The sequence below is a fragment of the Gavialis gangeticus genome, unplaced genomic scaffold (genome assembly GCF_001723915.1).
Source record: "Gavialis gangeticus isolate Ggan-Ray unplaced genomic scaffold, GavGan_comp1, whole genome shotgun sequence".
Classification (NCBI taxonomy): domain Eukaryota; kingdom Metazoa; phylum Chordata; order Crocodylia; family Gavialidae; genus Gavialis; species Gavialis gangeticus.
Window position 1 is genome coordinate 27,355,005 of NW_017729001.1, and position 17,296 is coordinate 27,372,300.

Genomic DNA, 17,296 nt, shown 5'->3' on the forward strand with positions numbered 1-17,296 from the left:
CCGTAAGTGGGAACAGCTCCCCCGGGGGAAGGAGGAGAAGTCGCCTTTCTGAGATATGTGTGCACTTGGCTAATGGTATCTTGATGTCACCTCCACCCAGAAGGATCCAGTGGCACGTCCCATGCTGCAGGTATAGCACCACTGGCGTGCAGCCACTTCGGGCATGGGGCACGGCAGCTCTTCCAGGAAGCAGAGGCGAAGAAATGGGCACTGGTGGGCAAGAACTCTCCCCTGGAAGAAGTGCTAGGCCCTCTTGAACGTCTGCAGTGTAGACTGGAGCAGGGACTTAGTTCACAAAAGGTGTCTCTCGTGGTGAATGGCACGGGAGGCTCTGGTTCGTGTGTCATGAGTGAATTGGTCCTTCCAAGGTTTGAAATGGAAATGGGGAGTCCACAGCGTACTGAGTATGGAGCTGGCCACATCCACTCTGGTATGTGGGCCTGGCTTGGATCAGTGCACAGACCTGCTGGTAGCAGACTCCCTGCATCACCCCGCACAGGGCGTGAAAGCAGTCTCCCAGCTCCAGAGCACACCAAGCACTAACAGTGACAGTGGAGGAAAGCCTCATTACACAGGGCCTTTGGTAATCCCCATCCCCTGAATCGGGAGCTCTCGTGGCGCTCCCTAGCAAAGCTTTAATCCAGGCAGGGCTAGGGTCAGGATGCACGCTAACGGCACTTCACTCTGTTGTGCAGACCCTCAGCTAGCACGCTGGTTGGTGCATGGGATGAAGCTGCTGCAGAGTACATGGAGATGGTGGCCAAGCACTTCCATTTTGGACCAGAGCATTAGAGGCCTCAGGGGCATCATCATGGGGCCTGATTCTCCCTTTATCATCCAGCCTGGCGGAGGTGTGTGAAGTTGCTTATCCAGGCCGTGAGGTCCTTTGGGGAGTGTTGGCTTTTAGTTGCCTTCACCAGTCTGAAAGCTGGGACGGGTCCGTGGAGCATCTCATTTGATGCCCAGGTAACACAGGCCGTGGAATGGCTGGTCAAGCCCAACAGCTTCACTTGAGCTAGAAGTGACGTCTCCTGGAAGGGTGTCCAGTCTCGTCTCAGAGGCTGCCTAGATCTTTCTTGGCCTTTGACAGTCGCTCACAAGCCACAGCTGTCCCAGGTGTTAGGAGCACATCTGGTCACTTCACACACTACAAATTGCTCCCTGGTTGCCCAGGAAGCGGATGCCGTTATTCTGTATTTCTGCGCTGTTCCAGTGGACAGTAAATTGCTTATGATTCGTTTCTGTTTCTTCGTGGTGGGGAAGCCTTTTTGTGTGCTGCTCGTGGTGCCAAACACACAGCCCTGAGACCGTGCTGCCATAAGCACTCCAGAGCAGTGAGACGAATCGAGCCTTCTCCTCCTTGGCGGTTCCCTACTTGTGAAGGCAAACCTGCAAATATAACGAGCATGGGTCCTGGACTCCACTGAAGTCGGTGGTGTTGCACTGGGGTGGAACCAGCATCACCAGCAAGTTTGAGCAGGTCCTGCAGCCCTCTCGTGGTCAGCCGGTCCCAGCAGAAAGATGAATTCAAGATCTGCTTGAAACGTGCGGGAGAGGAGATGTAACATCTGCTTTGCTGAAGGGGCTAAAAAGGAGCTGGCAGGAAAGTTTTCCCAGGGAAGCAAAGCACATAGACACCCGTGCAGGTTTGGCGAGGCCTGTTCTGGGCTGCTTTGCTGGAGCTTAAACCCCAGTGAGATGCAGGTACCCAAGGCCCTTAAGACAACTGGAATTTAGGTTCCCAAAGCCCTTGGGTGTTGGAGAAATGTTCCTCCCTCCTCTGCCCCAGAGCCTGGGCTGCTGCTCTGCTCTCTGCCTCTCCTCATTGCCTGGCCATGCCCTCTCCTTTCTCTTTCACCATGTGGTCCCCTCTGTCGAAGGGGCCTCCACCTCTGCCGTGCCTGTCGGAGCCATCTGGAGATGGAGGCGAGACACAGGCTTGCTTCTTCCTTTCCTTGGCCCTGCACTGTTGTTACAGGCCTTGTCCTCCCCAGCTAGTTGGGGAGGGTTTTTTTTTTTCCACTCAAGGCGAGGGGCTGCTGGGAGTGCCCTGGCAATGCACCACGGCTCGTGAGCACTGTGCAAGCCTGTGCGTTGCTCTCAGCCTCCCTGTGGGAGACACAGGCAGAGTGCGACAGGAGGAGGTGGGGAGTCTGCTGCCCTGCTCCATGGGTGGAGCACAGAGTTACCAAGAAAAATCTGCTTGAGCAAGAACAGCCTGGAGGAAACCACTTACTGCATCTCTCCAAGCTGCACCTTGGCTCTGCTTTCATGCCTGACTGTAAAGGTGACTTGCAACACAACAAGGGAATATTTGCACCCTTTTTGCATCTCTGTGGTGCATGCAGAAGGCCTGAAGGTTTGGTCTGGGGTTGTTCCTTCCCTTGTGCTTGTCCATACAGACTGCGTGCTTTTCAGGGCACAGGCAGTCTCTTCCTGCACATACGTACAGCACCTTGCAGGTAAAAATGGTCATCTCGGCTGAGGCTCTAGATGCTGCTGTAATAGAAATAAGCGTCGCCGCATTTAACTTCTGCCCCTGTTTCTCCCTTAGAAATAGTAAGATCATCAATGCGAGCTTCCTTTAGGTTGCAAGAGATGTCGTCAGAGGTTCCAGCTGGGCAGTATGATCTCCAGCCCTAAAGTGAAGGAAGGGGTACATGTGAAATCTCTCGCCGAGGTCTCTTTTCTTGCAGCAATGCATTAAGTGTCTGAGTAAGATGGATGTTATCGAAAACACAACAGAAAGCCACAAAACAAACCACTTGTTTTGCTTCTTTCCCTCCCCCCTGCATGTTTCGATCAGTTTGAATAAAACCCAGTTTGAGATTGGTTTGCATGCTCCCTCTGACATCGGCTCTGCAGTCATCCAGAGAGCCTTTTAAGAACAGCTTTGTAAATAAAACCTAGGATTTTAGCAGAAAGAAGCAAAAAAGTGGGGGGAAAAAGATCCACCTCACTCATTTTGAAAACCCTTCGGGGCCTGTTTTGTGGGTTGCTGTGAAGCGAAGCTGTTTGGTGTTTCAGGCCCTGCTAAGATGCATCCAGCACCTGCCTGTTCTCCACACTGGGTCTCTGTCCAAGAGTATGCGTGCGGAGCAAGTCGCAGCATGGTTTAACAAGCCATTCTGTTTTCCCCTTGCAGAGAAGCCAGCCCACTTCTCCATCGCAGAGGGACAGAAGCTGGGTGGGGAGCAGCCTGTAACCTCCTGCTGGCCCCCTGTGCTGTCCTTCCAGATGCCCTCCAGGGAAGTAATCAAAACTTCCCCCCAAGTTGAGCCACACCTGTTCCAGTACAACCCTCCAGGTAAGCCAGGCTCCTGTTCGGTACATACCGAGCCCATCTGGATATGCGCGGCCAACAGAGGGTCCTTTGCTTCACAGTTGGGGTGGCCAGGTGACCTCCTGTGCTACATTTAGGCCTGGGCAAGGTGCAGAAATGGCCTCAGTTCAGAGGTGGCCTACGAGGCTGCTTTTCCTACCATGGAGCAGCTTATCCCCTCTGTGCTACAGAGGTGAAGCCTGAGAAGATCGGGATCCATGCAGCAGTGGGAAATGTTGAACATTCATGGCTGCAGTGCCCAAGCAGCTGCATCTACAGCCCATCAGCTCTCCCAGCATGCCCCCTCTTTCTTAGTTTCATAGTTGGTTGGGTCGGAAGGGACCTGAGCAGATCATCAACTCCGACCCCCTGCCATGGCAGGGAAGAGTACTGGGGTCAAACAACCCCAGCAAGGTGATTGTCCAGCCTTGTCTTAAAGCCCCCCAGGGTAGAAGCCAGCACCACTTGGCTTGGAAGTTGGTTCCAGATCCTGGCCACCCTGACAGTGAAGTAGCGCCTCCTGATGTCTAGTCTGTCTTCTCTGTCCCTGCCCCCTGTCATCTCTCCCTTTAGCCGATAGATTGACCGTGTTCTTTTTCAGGGTCCTTCACGCCTTATATTTTGTGCGCAGGGCACCCAATCCCATTAAATTTACATGAGAGCTCTCGGCCTGGACTGCAAAGGCTGCCTGCTATCTCCAACCCTCCCCCTCTCATCTCATCCACTAAACACTCCTCAGTGTTGGAGAGGTCCATTGGCTCCATTTCCCAGGTAAGGGCAGAGACAAGTGTGGGCCATGGTGGAAGGTGGTGTGGCTGTGGGTTCAGAGCTGTTTCCTGCCATGTCTCTCTTGTGGTTCATGGGCAGAGGGCACTGGGTAATCACTCTCTCGAAAGACGTATGGCTGAAGGTTGCGGCCCTGAGCTGTGCCAGTACCTGCCTCGAGTGACCTCTCTGCCTTGTTTTGCAGGGGGTGCCCATTCAGCTCCATCCTCCGTACAGCTCTGAGCATGCAAAGGTTCCCATTGGCTCCATCACCATGGGACTGCCCTTGATGGATCCAAAGAAGCTGGGTAAGTGGCTCACATGCCAGCTGTCTGTTTGTCTCTTCATGGGCTGGCTCATGTAGGGGCTTCGCTTTCTGTGGGAACGGTCAGTGTGGCTGCTTGGTAGCTGCCCTGCTCAAGTTGAGCACATGCATATAGCGGGTGCTCCTTGGGGTGGGGTGGGGCAGTGCTTTGGGAGCTGGACGCCATCCAGGCAGGATGCAGAGCTTTTCAAACTCCCCCGTTTCACCCAGCCTTGATGAGCAGCGACCACAGTGTCACCGCACACTGGCAGAGGTGGAACAGTGCGGGGCGGGGGCTCATCTCACGCATTCACGCACAAGGAGTCCCTTCCAGCCTGGATGGGCTGGGTTCAGTCAGGGATGATCCTTCCCCGAATTGAGCGCTGGACTAGATGTGACCTCCCAAGGTCCGTTCCAGCCCTATTTTCCTATGATCCTAAGTGTCGGCAAAATTCAGTCGCTTGCTCAGTGAACTTATTAGCAGGCTCAGTAGAGGCTTGAATGAATCTTCTCTCGGTTCTCGCAGGTGAAGCTGTGAGCACAGAGGTGGAACATTAATATGGGAGAAGCAAACCTTATCACTGCCGGCCCTGTGCCTGCTCTATATGCAGAGGCCTTGGCCCTCCTAGTGCTGCCCATCCAGCACCATCCAGCAGTACCAGACCTATTTGTCTAGAGACTGTGACCTTGCTGTCACAAGAGGCTGTGGTCTACAGAAGGCAAAGAGACCTGATTTTGTGCCTGTGTTGGCCCCAGTCTTGGAACAGCACAGGAACTGAGTGCAGGATTAGGCCAGTACAGAAAAGGCATTGCTATTGTCCCAGTTAGTAAACCAGTAAGAAAGCAACCTAGGTAGGGAAGAAAGAACTAGGGATGAAGAATATGTTGATGACCATGAATAGTAAGGTCCCAAAGGGACCTTACACAAAATAGGGAGAAGGAGGGGAAATACCCAGCACTGAGTTAGCCTGGGACAGTGGGAGATGACAATCCAAAGGAAACACTCTGGAGAAGTTAGAAGATAAGGAAGCTCAGGATGAGGTGAACATCAATACGAACAAGCATCAAGCCACACAGTGAGGGAGAGGAAATGAACAGCCCGGATAATCACCAGGGAACAGCTTGGGAAAAGGTGGTAGCAAACAGCCATGTGCATGCACCACCTCGGTGCGATGCAATTGTGAAAAAAGCGAGCCAAAGTGCTGAGAAGGAAAATTGCTATAGATAGAGAGATGGCGGCCCCAGGGTGTCATAATGTCTACTTATAGCCCTGGGGGGGATTGTGCACGGGGTATTCTAGGTCATTCTGGCCCCTCCTGCCTGAGGCGAAACTATGATCAAAGCGGAGGGAGCGCAAAGGGGAACAAAACTGCTAAAAGCCTTAACTGAGCATGAGGGGGAAGCAGAGGCAGCTATATTCATACGGTCAAGAGAGCAGAAGGCTTGGTTGGGGACATGGTCCCTATCTATAAATATCTCGGAGCTTGCTGGAAGGAAGGAAATTCATTTGCGCTCTCCAGGCCTTGTGGAATAAAGAGTCACCAGCCTGGAGCGAACAAAGAAAACTTTTAATCGGCAGATTTGGGAATGTTTGGAGAAATCAGGCCAGGGAATAGACTCCTGAGAGAGAGCTCCTATCCTAGCCCAGCCCACGGGAGGACAAGGCATAGGAAAAAGAGAGAAGAAGAACGAAGATTCCCTGGGCATCCTGCCTGCATGGTCCCACCGCGTGTTTACAGCAGGACGCTGTGCTGTCCTGGCCCATGGAGGCTGCAGGTTTGCTCCCAGTGCCAGGGTGCTGCTCTGTTTCAGGGGATGGGTTACTGCCACTCCAGCTCTGCAGGAGCTGCCATAGCAGGCCAGGCAGTCAGTCCATCGCCCCAGCATTACTCTTGCCACAGCCAACTTCTGATGCATGCTGAGGGAGGGGCCACCTCCTGCCCCCGTAACTGCTATTCCAGAGTGCTGATTTCTGCAGGGGCCTCGGAGTAGCTCTGAGTTTGTACAGCTGCACATACCCACAGGTTTAAATTATTCAGCCTGTTTGAACAGTGCGGCCAGACTTTCTGTGCTTGAACATGGTCCTGCTGCTTGGCCAGGGGTGTCATGGGACACCAGCTGGGATCCCAGGGCCCCTGGTGGTTTGCCTGGCATCCTGGGAGATGCCTTTGCAGAGGGGATAATGGGAATTGGATTTCCCTGGTCATCAGGAACAGTGTCATCTGCTGACTGTATAGCAGCAGGCCAGCGACCTAGGGTTTATTCATGACCTGTCTTCTGCAGCCTAGGATGCAGAGCAGTTGAGGGGGAGAAGACCCTGGACTGGAAAAGATGGAAGTGAGGGAGTAGGGAGAAGGAGAGCCATGCAGGGGGAGCACTGCCTGCTGGTGACCAGTGCAGTGCTGATATTGTCACATGTGGTCCATGTTTTCCAGTGCCTTTCCCTGGAGTCAAGCAGGAGCAGCTGTCTCCTAGAAGCCAGGCCAACCAGCCTGAGAACCTAGTAATGCAGACGTCCCAGGAGAGCTCCATCCTGAGGGGTAAGCACATCACAGCGCAGACGGGAAGGGAGGGAGGAAGGTAGATCCCCGCTCCAATGAGGGGCTGCCAGGGGGGTTCCTGTGTAAATCAACCACCCAGGCCCAGCTTTCCAAAAGCAATTCATGATCTTGGCTGCCTCTGGGTTTCAGCTGGCGGCCTGCTTTTAGAGGACAGGTGTTCAGATCTGTGCTGAGTCTCAAGGTGGCTACCTGAAAGCTCTCACCATTTTGCAACAGCTGGGCCCCAAACTTTGAACCCAGCTGAGCTGCTAGCTTTTCAGGAAGAGGAGGCTTTTCCATCACGAGCTTTAAAGGGCAGTGCGCTGTGCTGCTAGTTAAGAAAGCAGATCAAGTGATGTGTAAACTAAGTGGATTACCTTCTCCACCCAGCCCCCCTGGGGAATAACAGGGCCATCTGATATAGAGCATGGTGCATTTTTCAATCCAAGTCCCTTTTCTCCATATAAAAAAGGAGGAGGCACAAACCCCTCAAAATGCAAATGAAAGTATCTTTAAAAAAAAAAACAAACAGAAAACAAGCAGTGAATTCAGCCAAATTCAGGAAGTGCCTCGGCTGGCTCAGGATCAGAGCAGATGGAATACGAGCGCATCCAGCCGGCCCCGCTGCAGACTCTCCATAGAGGTCTGTTGAGGTAATGCTGAGGGCGATGGGTCTGGGTTGGTTTCCTGCTGTTCCCAGATGTGTCAGCCCCTCGTGACTAGGGCTGGAGGCTAGAAGGTTCAGAGTAGCCATGGGGTGCTGCTTCCTCTCCGCAGTGCTGCACGCTGATTGGAACCAGGCCTCGTTAGGTAGGCTCCTCAAACAGCCAGGTCCCTCAGGAGGTTTGTATCAGCACCCTGAGCTCTCCTCCTGTCTCCTCCAAAGAGCAGGCTGGATTCTGAATTCAGTGGGATACAGTAAGTCTTGGACTCTAGCAATGCACCTTCTACAGCAACTGAATGGCCTGCATGGACACAGGATAATTATGTCCATCCCTGATGGGGGCTGCGGAGGATAATGCCTGGAGCCTGTCCTACTGAAGGGAGTGCGTCCTTGCACTGAACCATCCAGGATTTTGTGCAGGGTGAGGTGGGGTGTCAGGGTTTTGCACAGCCCTTTGCCTTACTCCTCTTGCTTTGCTGTGATTTGCAGGGGCAGCACTGGGCCCAGCCTCTGGAGGGAGCATCACAAAGGGAATCCCCACCTCCAGGCCTCCTCCAGAATCGCCCATCACCTATCGAGGCTCCATCACCCACGTAAGTTCCTCCTCTTATCAGTTACAGAACAAACAGCTATTAACAGCTGAGGTTTGCAGTGAGGTCTGGGTAGAGATGGTCACTATCAGTGGATACGCCCCTCCTGGTAACAGAGAAGTGATCGCAACAGGTTGGTGCTTAGCAGGGGAGTCTGAGAGCAGGGGACATCCCAGCATGCAGAAGCATCCTTAGGAAATTGAGCAGGACAAGCCAAGAGCACATGAAGACTTGAGCAGTAGACTCTGTGGGAAGATGCAGTGACCTGACTCACCCCAGCGGAGCTGAGTGTGCGTCCATCTTGGGCAGAAAGGGAGAATGGGTGCCACAACCCCCTCCCATGTGAACATTTATCAGCAGCCCCACATGGTGTGCCCCAACCAGCAACGCAGGGAGGACAGGAAGGGGCAAGAGAGCCTTGCACCAAGGGAGATTATCTTGAGTCTTGGCCCAGTTCCATTGTCCAAGCCTGGGGAAATGCAAAAGTGAGCAGCCTTTGCTGGAGGCCAAAGCTGCATCGCATCTGAAATGCCTTTTGCTCCTGGGTGTCTGGATTTGAGAGAGGGAGGGGGAGGCAGTTTTTTAAAAAAACCACTGCATTTAATCTTGTCTGAGAGAAATGAAAGAAAACAGGAGGACGTGGGGCGGGGGAAAGGCAGCCCCCGATAGGAAATGGGAGTGGGGTGTTCAGGTGGGGGTGATAAATCTGCAGGATCTCTCCCTCCTCCTCCCACCCCACCGCAGCAGCCCCACATGCGTCAGGCTGTGCCCAGCCCTCCCAAGCCGGGCGGAACAACGCTCTGCCCGTAATCTCTGTCATTCATCTTGAGAAGCACAGCTGCCAAGTGGGTGATAGTTTTGTGGTGTGAGTTATTGCTCATCTGGTAACTGAGCGGAGAGCATAAAAAAAAAATCTCTTTCCCTTGGGGATTTTTATCTGGCGGTCATTCAGATATTTAAAGCCACTTATAAACACCCTGATTGTTGTCTGGCTGCTTTGAGCTGGGGAGATCTGCTCCCCTGCCACTAGAGGGGACATGGGTGGGAGAGGAAAATCTCAGTCAAGGATACACAAGGTTTCTAGAGACATCACTTCTTTGGGGGCAGTTTTTTTTTGCTTCTGTCCTAGGGAAGGAGTTACTGCCCAGGGCTGTTTTCAGCCTGTCTGGCTGCTGTTTCTCTTACCCTGTGGGCCAGTGCAGAGCCTGTGACACCCATTGACCCAGCAACCGGCATCCTTCTCAGGACAGGGCAACACAGAGCCCTGGGCTCTTTCCAGCAGCTCCCAGCACTGTGGTTGCTCTTTGATGTGGGATTACTCGTCCAGTTCACAGGAGACAGATCTTGAATGCGCACTCTCTGCTTTGAGACCATCTGTCACCTCTTGCAGTCAAATCCCCTTCAAGCTCATCCACTGCAGAACGAAAACTTACCTGGCAGTGCGAGAAGCAGCATGGGGCACTTCTGCGAGCTGGGGTCTGAGCAAGCAATTAGAGCGTTGAAACCTGCCCCTTGGTGTGCACCGTCTGGCCTCCGCAGTTTCATGCAGAGGCATTTCAGAGAGGTGGGGAGAAGGAAACAGCTTGTCCCAACAGATTTGAACACCTTTCTGGCACCACCAAAGCAGGGCACTGGCACGAGAGCCAAGTTCATTACTGCAAACACCCCACAGCACTAATGCTGGTCTGTTCACTTAGCCTGGCCATGTCATCTGATTGCTCTTAGTGTCTGGGGAGCGGCAAGGCAGCAAGCAGATCAGATTTCCCAACCCGGCACGCAGACCAGGAGTGGGCAGAGGTTGCTGCTTGGCAAACTCCATCCTTTGTGCACTCGAAAAATAGATTCCTCCCATAGGCCGTGCTATCAGGGAAGAGGCCTCCATGTGAGAGCCAGATTTTTAAAGCTGTTCCTAACTCCCATTGACTTTCAGTGGGGTTTAGGCACCTAAATCCTGTTTGAGTAGATAGACCCCCAAGGGCCAGATTAACCCACAAGTTTCCCAGTTCTGACCCTTTGCCACACACCTGATGGCATCCTACACACCTCCTTTCCTGACCCTTCTTTGAGCAGTGGAAGAATCACTCCACCGATTGCCAGACTTCCCTTCTGCCAGAGCCTTTCTCTTGGACACCTGCTCTTATTTTTTAGCAGGAGCATTCATGCGAGTTTGTTCCCAAGACAGTGACAGCCTTGGTCACTGTCTGAGCAGTGTTTGTTCACTAACAAGTGAGCCAAATGCTCCTGTGAATATTTGTGCAAAAAAAAATCTGTGTCCCAAGAGCTGTCCCCCTCCTGTTCAGAAGAGGATTTGAGCTCTTCAGCCCAAGAGCAGAGCAGCAGCCTGCCTAGCACAGAGAGAAAAATCTGCACAATAGCCCACTAAGTGATTGGCAAGTGTCCCTGGAAGCTGAAATCCGTGCCAGTCAGACATTCGTTGAACCGGTCCAAATACCAGCTAAATTAGGGGGAAAAAAATCTCAATCTGTTTGCAGATAAAAAGAGCTCAGTTCCCTGCAGCCAGTTCCCCTGAGGCTTGCCAGGATAGAGCCCAGATAGGGCGAGTTTCATCCCTGCACGGAGTCAGCGCCAGGCTCGCGGAGCTGCGCTGGAGTGGGACTTCAGGGTTGCCTTACAAGGGTGAACTTTACTCCCATTTGGGAGCAGGGACGGCTCTGACGCATGCTTCTACACTTACATCCCAAGTGCTGTTTATTTACTGCTCAGATGGTGGAGCCAGAGCGGTCGGCTTCGCCTCGGGTGGAGTCTTTCTCTCGACCTGTGAACAGGTTGCAAAGGCAGAGGACCGCTTAGCAGCGAGGGCTGGGATTTTCAAAGGGCCTTTGGCAACTGCTTTGTGTTGACAAGCAAAGTCATGGGTCTGCCTCTCCTCTCTGCTTCCTCTGCGCTGGAAGGGAGCAGCTGCATTCAAATCTGTCGGGTTAGACTGGCACCATGCTGGTGGGATGGAGCATTTTGGGCTGTTTGACAGCAGGCTCTTTTGAAGGTCAGTCCTTCTGTGACTGCCTGTGCCCTGCCTTTGCTGGGCATCTTTTCAATCCCTGAGAAAACAGTTTGCAGGCAAGACGGTCCCATAGGAAAGAAAAATAGTCCTGTCATGGCAGGATGTCCTCTGGGAACGCAGAGCTGTGGCTGGGCTTGTCCTTGCAATCCAGAGGGCTGGAAATAGTCCAGAGAGTTTCCTTGGAGAAGTGTGGGGCTGGGCAGAGCGAGCGAGGACTATTTTGAGCGGCGAGAGCTCAGGGGCTTGGCGTTCCCATCCCTGCTCTGCCTGCTGGCGCTTCGGAGCCTGAATTGCTCTGTGACTATCACGGGGAAGGCAGGCTGCCTCGAGCTCTGTTCCCCCTCTGCCATCCCCGCGTTGTCCTCGCCCCATCTCTTCCCAGCAACCACGTACAAATCATGTACCTTTTTTCCGTTGATCATTATTGTCCTCATCAATAATTAAGCCGCAGATTTCTCGCTCTTGGCTCTGACAGGAAGTGGAGTTCAGCTGTGCGCTCTCCTCTGCTCAACCTCCCTGTTGGAACAGAGTGTTCCTGTGTGTGTGAGAGCGCTTTCTTGCTTAATTGCTTGTGACACTGTTAAATATGGATCTTGGTGGCTTTCCAAGGGCACCCCAGCTGAAGTGCTGTACAAAGGAACCATTACCAGAATAATCGGAGAAGACAGCCCCAGCAGAGCGGAGAAAGTGAGAGAGGATGCCTTGCCCAAAGGACATGTCATTTATGAGGGGAAGAAAGGCCACGTGCTGTCTTATGATGGTAAGTTGGAATCCTCTGTATTTTTCAGAGGGGCACATCCCACCCAGCGAAACTCGGGAGGGGGAAAAGGCCCTGTGAAAAACCCTTACGCAGCAGAACAGGGGATACTCGCATCCAGAATCTTTTTGCCACCCATCCCTGTTTGTTGGACTATTGGCCAAGGGGAGCAGGTTTCCCCTTGAATCCATGGAGCCGATCTTGGCTTGGACACTCCTGACACACAGCTGAAAGTGCTCTCAGGGTCACCAGGAGAGCCAGGCGCATGCGGGCACCATAGGCCCTTTGGGGCATGGAGCATCTTCGTGATTGCACGTTAGTGGCCCTCGGGGAATGGTCTTGATGCAAGCTGTCCGGCCAGGGAAGGCACGGTCAGCCTGGTGGGTCTGATGGCAGCAGTCTAAATTTGTAGCAAGAACATCTGCATGAAGGAGCTCTGCTCAGATGGGAGGTGACCTTGTTTGTTCTCCATGGGCAATAACGAAAATGTTCTGTGACCCACGGCGCTCAGCTCCTGTTGATGCCAATGGGGTCCAGGAGGAGGGCTGGGGTGGTGCAAGTGCTGAGCACGGTTGACAGCCCAGAGGTCACAAGTTTGAGGCCACAGCACAAGTGGTCATGGCACAGCCATGTTGGATTCCAACAAATCTGCAAATTCTGCTAAATAGCTTGTCACAAGGGCCAGGGACGCAACAGGAAAGGAAGGGTGCAGGACAAGGACAGCACGGCTGCTTGTGGGTATGAAGGAGCCTCTTTGGGTGATCCTCAGACCACGGGCGAAGTTCACCTGTGTCCACTTGAAGTTTCTGCCCTACGTGAGGCCCAAGCTAAGGGCTTTTGTGGCCCATGTCGAACCTTGACCAGATACTTTGCCCCGGGGTGAATTTTCTTCCAAGACGCAGGAAGCAGGGTCCATCCTGGGCCCAAGGCAAATCCAACATAACTAGTGCCAGCCCCAGGGCTGGTGGGACAAGGTGATGGGGTCACGTCAGGATGCCACAGCCTCTCGGCGCTCAGTTAACACTGCACCTAATGTTCCCATGAGGATGGACAGCACCTTCCCAGCTGGTGGCAGGACCTTGTGGCACAGCCTGGCCAGTTCTCAAATAAGGGGTGGCTCTTCAGGTCCCTTTCAGGATGGCTTGTGGGCCTTGGCGCCTGGGTCAAACCCTGCTACCTGACACATGGGCAGGGAATGCTTTGGAGGGATTTCCAGCCTTCTGCAAGCTGGGCAAAGGGTCTTTTTTGGTTTCTTCCCTCACCCAGACCCTTTCTCTGGCCCCTCCTGGGCCCAGGCTCACTCCAAGCACTGGAACCTGGCTGGTGTTCAGGGCACAGAGCTGGGAGTCAGGACTTCAGGCTCTGTCCTCTGCTCTTCCCCCGGACTTGCCATGAAATCTCTGCACCAGGGAGTGCAGAGGGCAGGAGCCCCAGGGTGGGGTACTTCTGTGCAGAGGGCAGCCACTGTCTACCTGTCTGCACTCTGGATGTGTCAAAGGCCTGAAGACGTTTGAGGCGATAACCCCCACCAGGTGCTAAGGGGGAGAGCATGGTTATCCTTGGAGAAACAGGTGTCACGGGAGGGCCCCAGCTCCCACCCCATCTATTTATTCCAGTATTGGCTTCCATAATGTTCCTTCCTGGGCACTCAGCAGCTCCTTCTTCCAGTGGAGGACTCTGCGTCTCAGGGAGGGTAATGCTCCAGGGTGCCGCACGCCCAGCACAACTGATGTCCATGTATGCCACGGTGGTCCTCAGCTGGGGGATGCTCCCCGCGCAGCGTCACACGTTCCAAAGCAGAGTCCTCCTCTTGAATCCATCACTGCAGGGCTCAAGTGTTCATGCGATGCCTCGAAGCAGCCGAGCTACACTGGAGCCAGGAATATTTGGATCCGCTCCCTGTGCCTCGCCTGTACAGGGCAGCCCACGCAACCCTCACTGCTGAGGCCACTTCTCCACCTCCTGGAAACCTTGGCTGCCAAGTGGTGAGGGTGGAAATAGTTGTTGCTGAGTCAGCACATCCAGCAAGCTGCAACCCACCCAGGCAAGCCCAGGATCTGCAAAGCGGCCTGTGTACAGCGCATCTCAGAACAGAAGAGATTGCATTCTCCTCTTGCCCCGGCCCTCGTCTGCTGTGCAGCATCTCTGGCAACTGTCTTTGTGTCATGCAAGGAAGTTAGAGCCTGTTGCAGGGACAGCTGCAGGGGGTGGGGTGGGCATTGCTCCAGGAGATCTCTGCCCACCGTCAGGCAGACCTTTGCTAGGTGAGACCCAAACTTCTGTAACAAGAGGAGCCTTGCTGCTGCTGTGACCTGCAAGGGGAGCCCGGCTCCCAGCAGGCACCGGCCTCTCTGTCCTCCAAGCACTTGTCAATGCAAGAGGTTTCCAGGCTCTCCTTTGAAGCATGGAGGATGCAGACAAGTCTCCGTGGATTCCACTTGCTCTGTTCTCTCCTACGCTTATGTGTGTTCCTGACGGCATCCCGTCTCTCTTACAGACACCGCCAAGGCCCTAGGACTCTTGGCTTTTGGGCTGTATATAAAGAAAGGGTTTTACTAACCCTGCAGTGGGTTCCACTAAGTTCTGTCTCCAGCCCCAGTTAAAAGTGGTTTCCTCCTTCCTTCCGTCCCTTTTGCAGCAGAGCTATGAACCCCAGTGTGCATGTAAGGGAGCATGAGCTATGGGAACCGAAATTGCAGAGGTCAGTGATGTTTACCGAGCTGGCTTTGCTGTCTGGGTAGCAAGGAGCACAAGAGCGGCAGCAGTTGGGACACGTGGTGGAAAGAACATCCAGTTTCCAGCCCGGGCTCAGGGAGGCTCAGTAATGTGAGAAGGCTCTTCCCTTTTCTCTCTCTCGATTATAGGATTATCTTGACAGGATCACAAAAAAAAAAACCCAAGCAGAACATACGCTTCCGCCCTGCGCCCTCGCTAAAGCACTTCCTTGTGAAGCGCACAGGCCGCCTTGCTGCATTCGCAGTATCAGCACTCAGTAACCAGCTGTTACTTCCTTCCTCAAGCCAGTTCATCAGATAGCAGGGCTTGCCATAACAACCCGCCTGCTAGCACGGTTGGCTCCCACTAGAGATGAGCAGCTGTTCATCTCTAGCAAGGCTACAAATGACTCCAAGGTACGGTCCTTTCCTGTCACGTTGCCCTTCTGCAGGCTGTGCGGGTTGGGCAGGGACAGCCAAGCAAGTGGTTGACTTCCCCTCTGCCTGGCCGCATTGGGAGGCCGAGGATGCTGCGGTACAGAGAGCGCCACCCTCGCGGGGGCTTCTTTTCCCGCGACTCTCCAGTCCCAGGGATCGGGATGTGCACGGGGCTGGATACGGACCTGGGAGCGCGTTGGTACCTGGCATGGGAGGAGCGTGGAGGTCTGCCTTGCAGTGTGGCACCAGTTCTGTGCCAAATCTAACGCAGAGATGACAAAGGACCAGATGCTAATCTTGGCCGCACCCACTGCCTCTTGGCGTATCTCTCGGATCCGCTGCCGCATTACGTGCCCCCAGCCGGCTGGCCTCCCCAGCAAGCGGTGTCCCTCCACACATTAGTCTGTTGCCCCCCCGCCGTGGCCTGCCTAACAACAAAACCGAGCCAGGGGCCTGGCATGTCATGCCTTCGCCGCTGACTGGGATCCCTAGTTTCCAAAGCTGGCTGGCCTCGGACTGAGGAAGGCGATGGCGGAGAAAGGGTGCCCCGTGCTGGCTCTTTCCTTGCCCAGCCGTGCTGCCGTGGGGAGCCTTTCTCCTGCTGCCCTCCTTGCAGGTGAGGGGGTTTTATTTTCTGTCGGCTGCTGTCTGTGTGCTGCAGTGAGCTAACCGGTGGGGGCAGGCTGGGGGCTGAGCCGACTGGGCAGCCAGCTGCTAGCAAACAGAACAGGTGCAGGCCTGATTCCCAGCCCGCGCTCCCACCTGGGCTTGCAAAGTGCTGAGCGCTCCTCCCTTCCCACCAGGGCTCTGGCAGGAAGGTGCTTGGGAGCAGCACTGAACAGCAGACCTTACAAGGATTTAGGGAAGCAGCCCGAGCTGGGCACCCCGCAGCACCGCACCTTCCCTGGTTTCGGCCGAGTGGCTGGGTTGGTGGAGGGGACCGGCAGGCGAAGGGTTAAAATCGTACACGCTGGCTAGCTTCTGACCCCGGCTGGGCTCACCGGTGCCGGGCTGGAGGAGCGCTGCGTGCCATGCCCGCTGCACCCAGCGCACGCGCCCCATCACCATTCCTCTCGCGTTCAGTCGTTCCCTTTGTCCCGGAGAGGAAGCGTCAGTCAGGGAGGCTGGGGGCAGCCTGGCCTCTGGGATACTTGGCACAGCTGAGGCCAGAAAGCAATGGAGGAAGCGTTTCAGGGCCGTCTTCCTACCGAGCTGCCCGCAGCCGGTGCTTGGGATCAAGCAGGCTGGTCTAATAAGCAGTGCAGCAGCGGGGGAGCTGGGCTGCCCTGCTCACCTCTGAACTTCAACACAGTCAGCCCAGGCTGTGGCTGCAGGCTCTGCTCAGGTACAGGGCCAGTTGGCCCTGAATACATCCAGAGGGGAATCGCAGTAGGTGTTACAGAATCACTAATCAACCTGCGTGGGCAGCAGTTGGCGATCCACGTGGGAATGCAGGAGACGGAGATGGGGGTTGTATTCCCAGACTAGTTGCCCGTTGTGTTGCTGGTCCATGCCTTCATTTCCCACCCTGTTCTTGGCGTATCTCGCCATCTTAGTGTCCATCCCCTGTGGTACACCTGGAAACCTCCGTTTTACCTGGAGCTTGTAGACGCGGTTGTAACACAGACAGGAATGATGGTGACGGCGTGGGGGAGAGGGCTCGGCAATGGAAGGTGGTTGCTCTGTCCAAGACCAGAGGGAGCGAGAGCAGAGTTCAGTCTCTGGCCATTTCCAGGCCTAAGGTCAGGTGTGCTGTGGCTGGCAAGGGGAGCGAGATGGGCTCTGCGTGCCCCAGGCCGTGCTCACCTCTGACGCTGGTGATCCTCCATGGCGTTAGTTCATGTTTGACGAGGGAACTAACATTTATGGCTTCTCGTGGGCTCCAGTAGTACACCTCCTCCACCAGCGCTGCTCTGCGTGCGTGTCACCGTCTCGCAGGTGTTTGGCCTGCCCTTCTCCCTCCCCACAAATAGTACTAGCAAAGCGTTATGATATTGAGGAGGAGGCCACCTGGGAAGGACAAATGATTCGTGCATGTGGTGGCTTTTTCGCTCTTTGCTGGACACGCAAGGCTAAGGCGCTTGGATCCCAAAAGTCTTGACCGTCTCCTGTCCCCTCCTTGATCCTGAGAAGGTTTTGGATCCAGAAGCAAAGGAGTTAAAAAAAAAAAAAAAAAAAAA

General features: G+C 54.4%; 1 protein-coding gene across 7 annotated transcripts in view; it reads left to right on the forward strand.

Annotated features, from left to right (window-relative positions):
• The window catches only part of NCOR2 (nuclear receptor corepressor 2), a 437,249-nt gene that overhangs the window by 389,563 nt on the left and 30,390 nt on the right, over positions 1 to 17,296 (forward strand). For 6 of the 7 annotated variants that reach the window (XM_019507112.1, XM_019507108.1, XM_019507107.1 and 3 more), the window contains 6 exons: positions 3,146 to 3,307; positions 3,924 to 4,093; positions 4,293 to 4,395; positions 6,827 to 6,931; positions 8,085 to 8,188; positions 11,817 to 11,967. In XM_019507112.1, coding sequence (XP_019362657.1) covers positions 3,146 to 3,307; positions 3,924 to 4,093; positions 4,293 to 4,395; positions 6,827 to 6,931; positions 8,085 to 8,188; positions 11,817 to 11,967 — 795 coding nt within the window. The remainder of the gene's footprint in view (positions 1 to 3,145; positions 3,308 to 3,923; positions 4,094 to 4,292; positions 4,396 to 6,826; positions 6,932 to 8,084; positions 8,189 to 11,816; positions 11,968 to 17,296) is intronic. The other variant, XM_019507106.1, reaches the window with a different exon arrangement.